The sequence below is a fragment of the Cydia amplana genome, chromosome 22, assembly GCF_948474715.1.
Source record: "Cydia amplana chromosome 22, ilCydAmpl1.1, whole genome shotgun sequence".
Lineage (NCBI taxonomy): Eukaryota > Metazoa > Arthropoda > Insecta > Lepidoptera > Tortricidae > Cydia > Cydia amplana.
Genome location: NC_086090.1, coordinates 10,146,754 through 10,161,093, shown reverse-complemented (window position 1 = coordinate 10,161,093; position 14,340 = coordinate 10,146,754). Strand labels below are relative to the sequence as shown.

The 14,340-nt window shown below is 37.1% G+C and overlaps 2 protein-coding genes across 2 annotated transcripts; one reads left to right on the top strand and one right to left on the bottom strand.

The window, feature by feature from the left end:
* Positions 1-1,048: 1,048 nt before the first annotated feature.
* Positions 1,049-12,799, bottom strand: LOC134658528 (facilitated trehalose transporter Tret1-like). Its single transcript, XM_063514215.1, has 3 exons — positions 12,705-12,799; positions 12,195-12,327; positions 1,049-2,325 (listed from the first exon to the last, which is right to left on the bottom strand). The coding sequence occupies exons 1-3, from the start codon at positions 12,744-12,746 to the stop codon at positions 1,049-1,051; spliced, it is 1,452 nt and encodes a 483-aa protein (XP_063370285.1). The 5' UTR covers positions 12,747-12,799.
* Positions 7,137-9,135, top strand: LOC134658417 (cytochrome P450 6B2-like). Its single transcript, XM_063514099.1, has 2 exons — positions 7,137-8,516; positions 8,904-9,135. Exons 1-2 carry the CDS (start codon positions 7,148-7,150, stop codon positions 9,122-9,124), a joined length of 1,590 nt encoding a protein of 529 aa, XP_063370169.1. The 5' UTR covers positions 7,137-7,147; the 3' UTR covers positions 9,125-9,135.
* Positions 12,800-14,340: the final 1,541 nt, after the last annotated feature.

Sequence of the window (14,340 nt, the reverse complement as noted above, 5' to 3'; positions counted from 1 at the left end):
ATAGAAACAGAGATTAGACCATGACTTATTATACCCGTATACAACAAAGATTCACCTCCTTTCGTCCCGCGTCGAATTCTAATTAGTATTCAGTATGCCAATTATTATGACAACTGCTAATAACTACGGCAGATGCAGCCTTGGCACACATACCCAGATATTTGACGAACCATTCCTGTCACGTCGAGGGCCTATTCATGTAACTCTCAGTATAGGTATTATAACTATTATAAGTTAATCTATTCTTGTATTTAACTGCCGTAAGCACAGAATAAGTAATAATACTACCGTACAGTAAGGACACTTCCTATAGTTCGTTTTTTAGCATAAACATTCTAGACGTGACTTTTTATTGAAAAACACTTTTGAAAAATAAGTCACGGCAAATATGTTGCAATTAAGAATCATATACGATTATTTACATTCTCATGCTTTCATTCATACCTAATAGAGTCTGTGCGGAAAGAGAAGAGTCGTGGAATCTATGGGGCCCAATACATTCCACGACTCTTCTCTTTCCGCACAGACTCTAATAATTAATTTTTAAAAAGCGTTTTTCTATTAAAAGACATGTGAAAATTGCTTAGTCTGTTTCTAATGCAAAAAAACGAACTATATAAACTGAAGTTTGACAGTGATTCAAGCTGTCCCTTTCTAATGTATGGCACTATCCCTTTCGGCTAGGGTTATCAAAATTCAAGTCATTATCTTATCTGTGGTTGTGCACGCAAAGGAACGTCAAGTGTGTCATCCCTATTAACTGCTCGGAGCAATGCTAAGCCGAACGGAGCCGAGAATGCCCGAAAGGAGGAGTGTCGCCACACTGCCGTAAGCAATGATATTATAAATTTTAACATGCCAATGCCACACCTATATAGATATGTTATATATTTGACTTAACTGATTTGAAAACTCAAAACAAATGACTTATTAATTACTGCTATATGTTTTAGAAATTACTAGAATAAGAAGGTTCCTAAAATAAATCCGTAGTCTGTTACAGTCTAACGGTTAGATGGTATAACATTTTTGAAACTTATATCTTACTTTACTTTAACATTATTTTTTTATTTAAGATCGACTTAGCAGACTCATCAGCCGACTGACTTTTGCGGAATCGGAACTCCTCCTCAATATCCTGAAGAATCCTGTCTTTAGTCTCAGGAAGCATCCACCAGGATACCAACAGACTGTACCCGACCATCCCAGAGTACAGCCAGTAAGTGCCATGAAGACCTAAAGTACCGAAGAAGAATGGGTTACATTTCAACGTGATAAAAAGATTTGATGACAGAAATAGTACTGATAATGTTCCTGCTAAACCTTTGTATTCTAAAGGAAATACTTCTCCTGCTATAATATTTGGCAGTGGAACAGATCCAGTAGCTATAGAAAACATGTGTATATGGATCAGCGTTATACCTATTAGAGGATGATCATAAGGCAAAAGATTTTTAGACTTAAAATAGACATAAACACCTATAATCAAAAACGATAAGAAATTTATAGTAATGGTAGAGATAAGCATAGGTCTTCTTCGAAATCTTCGAATAATAAATACTGCACAGAAGTTGGATATGATCCTCTGAATGTCCATGGAGATAATAATCAGTGAAACATCGACCTTTCCGGTGATCGCATGGAATATTTCCTGAGTGTATGCTGCCAGGATATTAGCGCCAGACCATTGCCCAATCATATATAAATGCATGACCAAAACCAACGGCTTGTAAAACTCCTTTTTTCTGAAAACTCTCCTGTAATATTGAAATTTGCTTTCAGTCTTTTGTTTATCATCGTTTTTTAATTCATTCAACATATGTGTTTTGATCATCTTTTCTAGTTCTTCCTCTTCATCATAGCCTCTTAACCAATGAAATGTCTTTCTACATTCATCATATCTTCCTTTAGAAACTAAATAGCTTGGAGATTCAGGGGAATGCATCACTATCATTAAATTAACAAAAGTTAACACAGCGCATACGAGAGCTAACAGTTCCCAGGTAAAATATGAACCTAGAGCATGAGTGATTAGAGTTCCACATGCGATAGCTAATGATATGGTTGTCAAGAAAGCTCCTCTATTCTTTGGGCTGGTGTATTCGCCGATTAAAACAGAACACAAGGAAGCAGAGAGTCCCATGGATAAGCCCTGAAGGAACCGGGCGATGATCAGGGTTGCTACGCTGGTGGCAAAGATGATGCAGAACCAGCCGGTGATCATAAAGCTGACGCTGATGATGTTGGCAGCCCTACGGCCGAGGCTGTTCATAATGAAAGGCAGCGTCAGGGCCCCGGCAACCAGGGCGATGCTAATGATGGATGCTGTGAAGTAAGAAAATTAATCATTAAATATGAACACTAAAGTAAATTGTTAGTCTATGAAAGATTTTGCTAAGATAAATTTAGGTAAGAAGTATCAACCTTAGATACGTATTACCTAACCCTTAAAATCAGTTAAAGTGATAATATCAAAGCTTAAGATTAACATTAAATTATATCGATAGTAATTCTGGTGAAATGACGCTGGCAAAGAAAGTATCCTACTATTACTGCTAACTATTCATAATCAATTTTTATAAATCTTTGTTTTATCAAATCAAATTAATTCAAATATTTATCATTTGTTATCAGACAACTAGAACTAGTTCAGTCTCTAGAAATGTTCCATCCTGTATATTGGGCTTACAACAATATCAATAATAAATATCTGGATGACCGAGCTTCGCTCGGAAAATATATAAAAACTCGAAAATGCGCGTTTTCCCAGAGATAAGACCTAGCTAGATCGATTTTTCGCCCCCGAAAACCCCCATATAGCAAATTTCATCGAAATCGTTAGAGCCGTTTCCGAGATCCCCGAAATATATATATATAAATAAATAAATAAATATATAAATAAACAAGAATTGCTCGTTTAAAGGTATTAGATAAGAAATAGGTATAATCACAGAACAAGTTAGAATGGCGATGCGAGCAGGGTACGTGTCGCCGCCGGTTTTGAGCAAACGCTCGCATGCTACTCGCCCGCGCTGACCGATAACGAAGTAAACATGCCTTTTTGCGCCACAATAACCTTCATTAAGAAGCCCGACATCAAATCTGTCTAAAGGAGGCGTATCCATTCACCACGCACACAAGTTTTTACTACCGTTGCGCGAGTGTTAGTAAATGTGGAGAGGAACGAGCGGCGACACCGACCGGTTCCGATACTAACTGCGCGCGATAGCCATTCTAACCTCTTTAATAATGTTCTGTGGGTATAATTCACCAATAGTTAAATGAAAAGTAAGTAGGTAAGGAACTGTAGCACTTACTCCGATATCAAACCACCACATGAGATCGATATCAAAGATTTCATAGTAGGTATACTGAAGATTACTTAATGAAATTTATTTGATTAGAATCAATCAAATTAGTCATATTTTACATGAATGGGCAATAACTGATTATTGAATTAAGGAGTGAGTCTCGTTTAAAAACGGTCTGGGTCCAAGCAAAAGCGTCCGGCACTTCGGTACTATCGTCCACCAAGATACTGCCATTTTTTTTACAATTAAAGTGTAAAAAGGACAATAATGGCGTTGTTAAATGGCATTTGTTTTAAGTAGAAAGAGACATATTTAAATTACGTAGAAGAGGTTTTATGAATAAGAGGATAATACCTGGCAGTTAGGTTTCGGGAATGCACTGGCTGGACGATGGTAATGGATGATTTAAATATATCTTAGGTAAGGTCAATGTACCTAATTACGTCATAAGGGCTATTTCGTTCACGGGCGTATATTATTTCTTTGCTTTTCAATCGTAGGAAAAAAACAGCTGCTTTTAATTGCTGAAAGTTGAAACTAAAAGCAATCGCTGCTTTGTCGATGAAATTATCAATTTTATTTGTAGTTCGAGAAAAACGCTAGTAGACGGAATAGGTCCTATGGCGGAATTAGCCACATTGACTAAGGTAAGCCTAAGAAATATGGTTGATTGAGTTGGTTCGATTCCTCGAAAACGCCGGTAAAGCAGTATTAGGTACTGTGTAAAATTAAAATAACGTACGAGCATGACGTGGAACATTGCAAACAAGGTTGCCAATTTTTTTTATCAGCGATAATGTAGGTAATATTCTAGATCATAATCGACATTGATAAATAATGACGTTTCGAAAGTGTCATCGTCAGATGACAAGCAAAACTCACTAACTACCTAATTACCACCACAAGTTCATAGCCATAGTGAACCATTTTAGTACCTACTAAAATAAGGTTGATTTTTGCTTATTTTTTTTTGTAATTAGTGAGTTTTGCTTGTCACCTGACGTTATGTTACTGACTTGTACTATTTCAAAGTCAATGTCAAAAACATGAGTCAGGAATGAGAGCCAGCTACAGATCCATACATAACCGGAATTACTGTAACTTTTTTTGCTAATCATATACCCTTATCAACAAAGACAGTTTCATTGGATATTAGAGAAAACGGCCCGAAAGAGAGTACACAAGTGTCAGTGCGGAAAGAGAAGAGTCGTAGAATGTATTGGATCACATACATAGTAATATTTATTAATTTACTCATTGACATAGTACCAATCATTTTATTTTTATGTAATGGCATGATATTTGTATAAGTATTTAGCTGTAAGATTAGTTTTAGTATTAATATTGTACTCCGCATCGCGGTTGATTGTGATGATTCTACCTTAACATAATTTTAAGATCATTGTAACCCACAATATGACAATAAAGATTTCAATTTCAATTTACATTTCACGACAATTCTCTTTCCGCACAGTCCGCACAGACAGAGATATTGACAACAATTAGCCACTACACGGTTACCACGAGTTGGCATGTGACATTGACATTAACGTCTTCGTGAACTCGATCGGATTGGTGCGATAGAGAGGCAATGCTATCGAGTTCACGAAGACACTAAAGACAATGTCAAATGCCACTTTACGGCTACTAATTGTGTTGAAAGTTCGAAAATTACCTGATTTTACTTGTCAGTCAAACACCTTTCGTCGTTGGTCACGCCTCGTCTGCTGATTAGCTGCACCTACGTCTGACTGATTCAAACAAAAGATAAGGAACGTTTACTTCAGAAAGTTGAGGTTTTTAATTTAGAGAATTTAATTCGTCTCTCTGTCAAGACCCTTTATCTCGGGAACGCGTGGAGGTATCGAGTTGAAATTAAAACCAGGTACAGTCTACAGTCCCTTGAAGCTGTCAAAAAATCAAACTTCCCGCCGTTTATGCCACAAAAAAAGTAAATTTCGACACTCTCAAGGTAATTAAAATTAATAGGGTACTTCCCGTCGACCCAGAACTATAAAATTTGGCAAGGAATATCGCCTTACACTACAAATACAGGGAAAAATCTGAAAACTGTAAATTTGTACAAAAAAATAGTTAAACTTGGACGGAACCCTCGGTGCGCGAGTCCGACTCGCGCTTGGCCGGATTTTTTTAATACTTCAGAGTTAAACCATGGCTAAGTTCTTAAATGACTCTGAAACCATTTGCAAAAATCTTTTTAGTTAGAAAGGTGTTCCAGTGTTCCCTTTGTGTCAAGGGAAGGGAATATACATACAGGTACCTAAATAATAGTTATATATTAAAATGTTTATTTTATTAATGAAACAAGTTATTTCATTTGTCAAGCAAAATAAATAAATACGAGACAAAAAACTCCAAAAAACAATCACAATCATAAATACCAGAGGCCGAAACTCCTCATCTGGGGGCACGGCAGTGCCCCCGCCAAGTCGAGCAAAACAAAGAGGCACGGCCGTACCATCCTTTTCTCGAAGCGATTCAGGCCATTTTCGACGTCCTGTTATTTTGTGCTGGCTGAAGCTAGAACCCTGAATTTTTAGTAATATATAGGGCTTAACATGCTTAAGTTATATTCTCAAAAACATTCAATTTGAACTAGTTGTTTAAGAATTATTGTACGTCAAAGTTCCTTATTTTCGACACTGACACACTCACTCACTCACTTACTCACCTACGATCATCATAATTCTAAGGTACTTCTAGTATACCCACAAGCTTCAAATTTTAAACGTAAGTAGTTTTCAGCTTATCAAGCCATAGAAAACCTAATAATATTGCAATATCAGTCACGTTTTAAAGATCTAAGAACTGCATAAGTAAGTTTGTAATCCCATATAAATATATGCTATTACAAAGTTACTGTTGCAGTTCCTACAAATAGTAGGTAAAGTTACACTACGATGTACGATGTAAGTATGAATGAAGATGTGTTTCTTTATGATATGTGTATACATAGTATGGGTATGAGTACCCAAAAAGAAGGACTGCCTACAAAAAGAGATGAGATCCCATCAAAAACATTAACATGTAAAAAGGTGCAAGTCTCGCAACGCGTCTACTACAAAAAAGTTTTGAGATGTACCTAATGTGAAACCAAGTCGGTTATTTTAATCAGTGCCAGGGGGTGTTAAAACTGTATCAAATATATATCTTTAATTTGTAATACATATAATGACTTGGCAATCGCACATAATGCTTTACTCGTACCTTACTCGTAAATATTATGTGTAATGCTCGAACTGCAATTAACGCTAGCGTTATGTTCAATTAGAAATATTTTTAATAGGTGACGATGATCCTTATGTCATTATGCAGCCGTGCGATGGCCAAGTCATTATACGTATTACAAATTAAAGATATATATTTGATACAGTTTTAACACCCCCTGGCACTGATTAAAATAACTGACTTGGTTTCACATTAGGTACATCTCAAAACTTTTTTGTAGTAGAAGCGTTGCGAGACTTGCACCTTTTTACATGTTAATGTTTTTGATGGGTTTGTTATATTGAAACTGCTTATGAATATATGAGAACGGAATCGTTCCCTACTTTACTTTTACTTTACTCATTTCCAATTTGTAATTAAAGTATGTAAAATACAAATATTCAGTGAAAACCCCATTATCAATAGCTATCTATTATTTCTCTAGATAAAAATAACTTTCAGTATATGTATTGGTACAGGATGTCTGAATGTGTTGGAAAATTTATCAATATTTAGATTCATATCAGTGATTAATTGACTATCCAATATTTATATAAAAGACTAGCCGCTTTTCTAATCCTCATTGATTGCTATAAACCCAAAGCAAAATGATTTTTTTAATTGCCGGGGTCATCATTGCCTTCTTGTATTGGTACAGTACGAGAACGTTCTCTTACTGGAAGAACAGGGGAGTGAAACATGACCCACCAGTACCAGGTCTTGGGAACAATGCAGACCAATACTGCGCCAGGAAGAGCATGTCACAAGTCATCGAGGACGTGTACTGGAGGTATCCCAACGAGAAAGTCGTTGGTTTCTACAGACTCACCCAGCCAGAGCTGGTGATCAGGGACCCTGATGTGATAAAGAGTATTTTTACAACCGATTTTGCACATTTCTACGCCAGATCGCACATTGGAAGCGAAAGCGCAGATCAAGTTGAACCGCTGAGGAGGAACATGCTAGTTGCGGAGGGTGATCTGTGGCGGTTGTTGAGGCAGGGATGTTCGCCGGCGTTCACCATGGGGAAGCTAAAAGCTATGTTTCCGCTGATCGTGGAGCGAGCTGAGAGGCTGCAGGAGCTGACCCTGGGGCTCGCGGAGCGCGGCGCTCCCATCGACGCGCGGGACCTCATGACCCGCTTCACCATGGACTTCATCGGCGCCTGCGGCCTCGGCATCGACGCCGCCGCCCTCGACGACGAAAACTCCCCGTTCCGAAAACTCGGAGAACAAATATTCCACATAGGGCCCAGAGAAACCATCATATACATACTAAAAGAACTGTTCCCCGGTAAATTACCGTTTCTGAAATATTTTGGTCAATGCGAGAAATATTTACTTCACCTGGTGCGCGAGATTCAGAATATGAGGAACAACACGCCGTCGGGGAGGAATGATTTTGTGGATTTGTTGATGGAGATGAAAAGGAAGGGAAAAATTGAAGTCGAGTCCATGGAGAGGCAAAAGCCAGATGGCACTCCGGAGCGAGTGTCAATGGAGTTGGACGATATGCTGATAGCAGCTAATGTGTTCATGTTCTTCGGAGCCGGTTTTGAGACGGCTTCAAACTCCACCAGCTTTACGCTCCATGCACTGGCATACAACCCGGATAAACAGGAGAAAGTGCAACAAGAAATTGACAGAGTGCTCGCTAAGCATGGGAACAAACTCAGTTGGGATGCGATTAAGGAGATGCAGTATCTGGAATGGACGTTCAAGGAAAGCTTGCGTATGCAGCCACCAGTTGGACATATAGGAAGGACGTGTAAAAGAAAATACACCTTCCAGGATCTAGGTTTGACCATCGACGAAGGAGTGCGCGTGAGGATATCAGTTCAGGCGTTGCACAACGACCCACTGTATTGGGACAAACCTGAGGAGTTCAGGCCTGAAAGGTTCAGCCCGGACGAGTATAACGAAGCTAGAACAAAATATACCTATATACCTTTTGGCACTGGGCCGCGGATATGTATTGGTAAGTTAAACAAATTATTTAATTTGCTCTGGTCCTTCGGACTGTGTTTGCTTTCAGTTTTTTTTTCAAAATTGAATGAAGAAATCTTAAGTACCAAACATTTCAATTCATAAACGTCTGCTGAATCTAACAAATCGTTGATAATAGTTTGTTCTTATCCGTCATTTTGAATTCCTGAGTGTTAGAATCAGACACAATTTTACAGAGGTTTGCAAGGGGTTGCTAAGTTTTATGAATAAGGGTAAAAACTTTACAAAATCCAACTATCCAAAACCTTATTACTAAACCTACTCCGTCTGTGTTTCTGAGTCTGCGCTGTTAACCCAAGTTTAAAAAATTATTTTCATTTTGTACATTTGTTGATTAGTGATTACTAATTTTTTTTAGGTGAACGTCTTGGCATGATGCAGTCCCTAGCCGGCTTGGCAGCCGTACTGTCCCGGTTCACAGTGGAACCAGCACCAAACTCTACACGGATACTCAGAATAGACCCCAAGTCCAACATCACCCAAGGAGTGATCGGAGGTGTACCACTCATTTTCAAGGAGAGGAAGAACTTCCAAACTGAACCGTTACTGATAGAAGAGTTTCCAGTCAGAGCGTTATAGTAAGTAGTTGGCGCTGTAATTAAAGATAGAGATCTTTTTTTGCATACCAGGTATTTGTATTTTAAAGATAGAGATCTTTTTTGCATACGAGGTATTTTAGATATTTGGACCCTTGAAAGGTTGAAGCAAAATAGGACGTTCACAATATCACGAAGTTCACTTATTTTCTTGATATTTTATTTTGTCCAAAGTATTCCAATTAATTATTAGTGCTAAAATATTGTATTTATTTTGGTAACTAATAGTGTGATTTATTAATTTATTTATTCTTATTTTCATATTTAATGAAATTGTGTGCTGCATTTGGAAGTATTCCGCCAATGGAAGAGCGTGAATATCTATATCGGGTTCGACCCAACATTGTAGGTACATAGCAATTTATTGTAATGTATTTTTATCTTTTTGCTGTCTTTGTCTTTTGTATGTTATATATTAATTTTGTTTTGTATTCATGTTACCTGACGTGATTGTTTCACCGGATGGTCTCATCGGAAGATCAGCGCTGGAAGTCGCCAGCAACATGCTGAGATGAGACCATTTCGTGGCACTTTATCCTTTTATTCTCTGTTATATCTCTTGTCATCTCTTGTTATATCTCTGTTATATCTGTTACATCTGTTTCTATTTTGTGTTTGTGCTCACGAATAAAATTATTTCTATTCTATTCTATTCTATTCTATATGCATGCAATGTTAGGAAATATTGAAATTGTCTTTGTAATCAGGGGCCTTACCTTTGGTCAGGCCAGGGCAGGTTTGGTGGTTCAGGGGCCTTTGTCCTTATTGCGATTCTGTTTAGGTTAAACATAATTAATCGCAATAAGGCCATCCAATGATATTATATAATCATAGATAGGTTATACTCATACTTGAGGAGCACAAAGAATACTTCCATATTTTTTTCTGTGCCTACGAATAAATCTGTTACTTTTCATTAATTTTCTCATTCCATCCATCTTTGTCACACTCGTTGATAAACATAAGGTCGTCTCTTTCTCTTTCGGTGTGCGGGAGCTCGTTAGCACGTGCACATTTCTCGCTTGTCCAGCCGCGTCTAAAGGCAACTTGTCCAATTTGTCACAAGGTAAGCGCTTCAATTTTGGAACGCCTATAACCTATCTTGAGTTATAAATCATTGAGGCCATCATGGTAAGGCCCCTGTGGTTGTTGTTATTTATTTATAGTTATGGCTGTGAGTAATATTGATTAGAGAAGATGTATTGTTTATTCTATAACTGTGCATGATGTTTAGTAATGATAATAATGTAGTGTAAGGGTTGAAACAGATGTATTAACTACTTCAACTCGCAGTTAGCGTACAATCTATTAACAACATCCGTTTTGACCATTTTTTTTATAGTTTTGACATGAATGAGGTTTCTCTCATCCTTGTTGGACTTTCGTGTTGGATCTTATATTTTATTTTTAAGTTGTTGTGTTATATTAAAATAACTTATAATTAACTAATAATGTGTTTCCATTTTAGTAGGCTTTTCAATGCAATTAAGCCGAAACCTTATGTTATAGTAGGAATAGGTATTTTATTTTTCACCTCAGCAGCTCGAACAAGGGTAATTTGCTACTTAAAAACTGAGTAAGAAAAAATGAGCAATATGCGATTTTGCTCACTCAGTGAGCAAAATGCGATTTTGCTCACTGTTTTTAAGTTCCAAAGTACCCTTGTTCGAGCTGCTGAGGTGAAAACTTAATTGTTGGTATATCTTAAGAGAACATGAGTGAAGTGATGAAGATAAGATAGAAGATAAGTGATGAAGAAGGAATACATTTTTCGGGTTCTCTAATATGTTCTCACTGCTGAGGTGAAAAGTTTTATGAACTACACGAGATCAAAGTTATTTACATCTCGTGCGCTTTTGAGTCCCTTACTACGCTCAAGATTCTAAATTAGATTAGATAATATAGAATCTTTCGCTTGCACGGGACTCAAAATAAGCACTCGAAGAAATATCAAACTTTAATCTCTTGTTGTACAAATAACTATTTTCTGTTAGACTTTATCAGAGATAATTAAACAATGGACAATCATTTTAACGAATGCCATAATAAAATCATTATTTTTATTAGCGCCGTCCTTGTAACAAAATGTAAACGGGACATTTTTAAAATGTCCCGTTTATATTTTTTTTTTATAGACTAGGTATATGTTTCGAAGTATAGTGAAAGATCCCACTTTGTCGCTTGCCATAAGGAGGAAATTTACTTGTATCTTTATACGAATAACCTGTCAAGACGTCCTTATTAAATAAATTAAAAAAATAAATTAAATTAATATTATAGGACAATCTTACACAGATTGACTAAGTCCCACAGTAAGCTCTAGAAGGCTTGAGTTGTGGGTACTCAGACAACGATATATAATATAATATACAAATAGATAAATACATAGAAAACACCCAAGACTCAGGAACAAATATCTGTGTTAATCACACAAATAAATGCCCTTACCAGGATTCGAACCCAGGACCGCGGCTTAACAGGCAGGGTCACTACCCACTAGGCCAAACCAGTCGTCAAGTCGTCTTATGGCAAGGGACAAAGTGGGACTTTTTGCGTGGAAATTACACCTAATCAGATAGGTATATAATTGCCACTCCTTGAAATATTGTTCTATGAAAAAGATAGTATATAGTAATCAGATGCAACTGATAACACATTTTCTGATAACAATAACTTTTATGCGATTTGTTTGCAAACGGTTGTTTGCAAACAAATCGCATAAAAGTTATTGTTATCAGAATATTTTGTCATATAAGTAGAGAGTGTTTAAAACTATGCCAGATACTGACCTATTCGTTTTTATAGCATTAGAAATAGGGTAAAATCTTGACGTTAAAATGTACCATTGTTATCTTGGCTAAGCCCTCTGATGATGATGATGATGATCCTTCCGGCCGATTTCGGCCATGGCGACCACTTCGACTCCTAGTTAGTTCGGCGCTCGTGCGTCCGAAGATGGCCGACGTAGCCGATCTTTGAGGTGAACCTCCACGCACATTGAGGGCACGTGAAGACACCAGCCACTTTTGATGTTACTAAATTAACAAACCTACCGATCCATGAGCTGGAGGCAGCGTCAAGAGGAATGAACGCCGAGGCCTGAAGCTGAGGCAACAGCACGGACGTGAAGCCGACCACAAGGCCGTGGGACATCAGGTTCATGGACACCCCTGAGGTCACGAAACACTGGAACACGTACATTTCGTTAAGGTTATGTGCCAAGATGGGACGCTCGGACAACACCGATTGTCGTATGTGTGGCGAAGAGGAAGAGACAGTAAAACACCTAATGTGTCACGCCCTCATTATGTTCACTTTAAACAGACAAATATTAAAACTAAACTCTGTACTACGCAAATAATAATAGGTAGATATTTCCAGTCTACTATAACTTGGATCTTTTTAAATCGAGAGTGAATAGACATCTTTTAGGTACTTTAAGCATGTTCCATCCTAGACTGCATCGGCACTTACCATCAGGTGAGATTGTGGTCAAATGCTTACCTTTACCTAATAAAAAAAAAAGTAAGTACCTAGTAATAAATCTAAACATGAATTCATACCTGCTTGGTAAAAGGGGTGATCCATTTCGACCCAGAAGACATTTTTATCAATTTATCACAAGACTAAGATCATCACTACGAATTGTGTTAAATGTGTTTCAGTTGAGTAACAGAACGTTATCTTCAGTGACATTACATGTTGTTAACTTGTTACTGATAAAGATGCCCGTAAAAAAGGATAAATGAGATAAAGTTACTCCCACATAAACACCACGACCTGTAGCGTGAGACAAAGCGAAGCGACAATTTAGTAGGTACCTACTTTGTAAAATCAAACTTCTAAGTTAACGTAAAAAAAAGATACGGCCGTTTATACCGCAAAAAACGTAAAGGGGATCAACATTTATAGGGTACTTCCCATTGACCTAGAACTATGAAATCTGGCAAGTAATATCGTCTTACGTTACAAGCACAAGGAAAAATCTGAAAATTATAAATTTGTAAAATTAAGGTAAATTTGTACGGAACCCTCGGTAGGCTCACTAGTCCGGTTTTTATGTCTGCTCTACATATATATGTATTAACTATAGATATAGATTAAGGATTAAACCTTTGAACGCCACGCTTCACGCGCATGGTGCGTCACGTCATCGTAAACCTTGTCGGAATGCACAAAAGTTGATATTGGGCTGTAGCTGCACGCGTCAGTTGACGTCCTTGGCGGTCAAAGGGTTAAGGGGTAATAATCTCCAACATATGTATATTATGTATTTTCTTAGAAAAATCGCTTCTGCCTTATGCTCTTAGAGATTTTGTATATTAAAAAAAAGGAAAAAAAATATTTGAAACAACACAATCTTAAAATTAATAGATGATTAACATGTTATGTTACATTACATAGTTATGGAATTGGTTGTCCCAAAGAGAATACCACTCAGCATGTGTCGGAGCACTTAGTGCAACGACGATGATGATATTCAGTGGACCTTTAAACTTATTATACGTTGCATAGTCTAAAGATATATATTTTAAACTTTAATGGCGTACCTACTTGTATGTCGTATAGATCTTATCAAAACGATATTGATTACTGACGATTGGTTTACTGACACAGAGGAGCTGATAACTATGACAGGAAGGTTACAACAACGACCTTCATATCATAATACATAATATCTGGGTGACCGAGCTTCGCTCGGAAAACATATAATAACTCGGAAATGCGCGTTTTCCCAGAGATAACACCTAGCTAGATCAATTTTTCGCCCCCGAAAACCCCCATATAGCAAATTTCATCGAAATCGTTAGAGCTGTTTCCGAGATCCCCGAAATATATATATATTTATAAATAAATAAATAAACAAGAATTGATCGTTTAAAGGTATTAGATATACAAAAGACAAAGGTAAAATCCAGTCAAGAATCAAGATGCCTAACAAAAATTCCGTTGTAAAATAAAGATTAGGTATAGTCTGCCAAAGGAATTTGTCAGTCAAAAAGTCATGTGAAAATGGCGAATTAAATGCCAAATGGACAACCATAGTACCAAACAGAGATACATACAATTGGTGAAATTTATAAATTAATAATTTTGCCGACTTTTCTAACTGACAAATAAGTTTGCCAGAATTAAGGTATATTAAACACTATGTCCTTTATTCTTCTTTCTACTTTATTCTTAATCCCACTTTCTTTC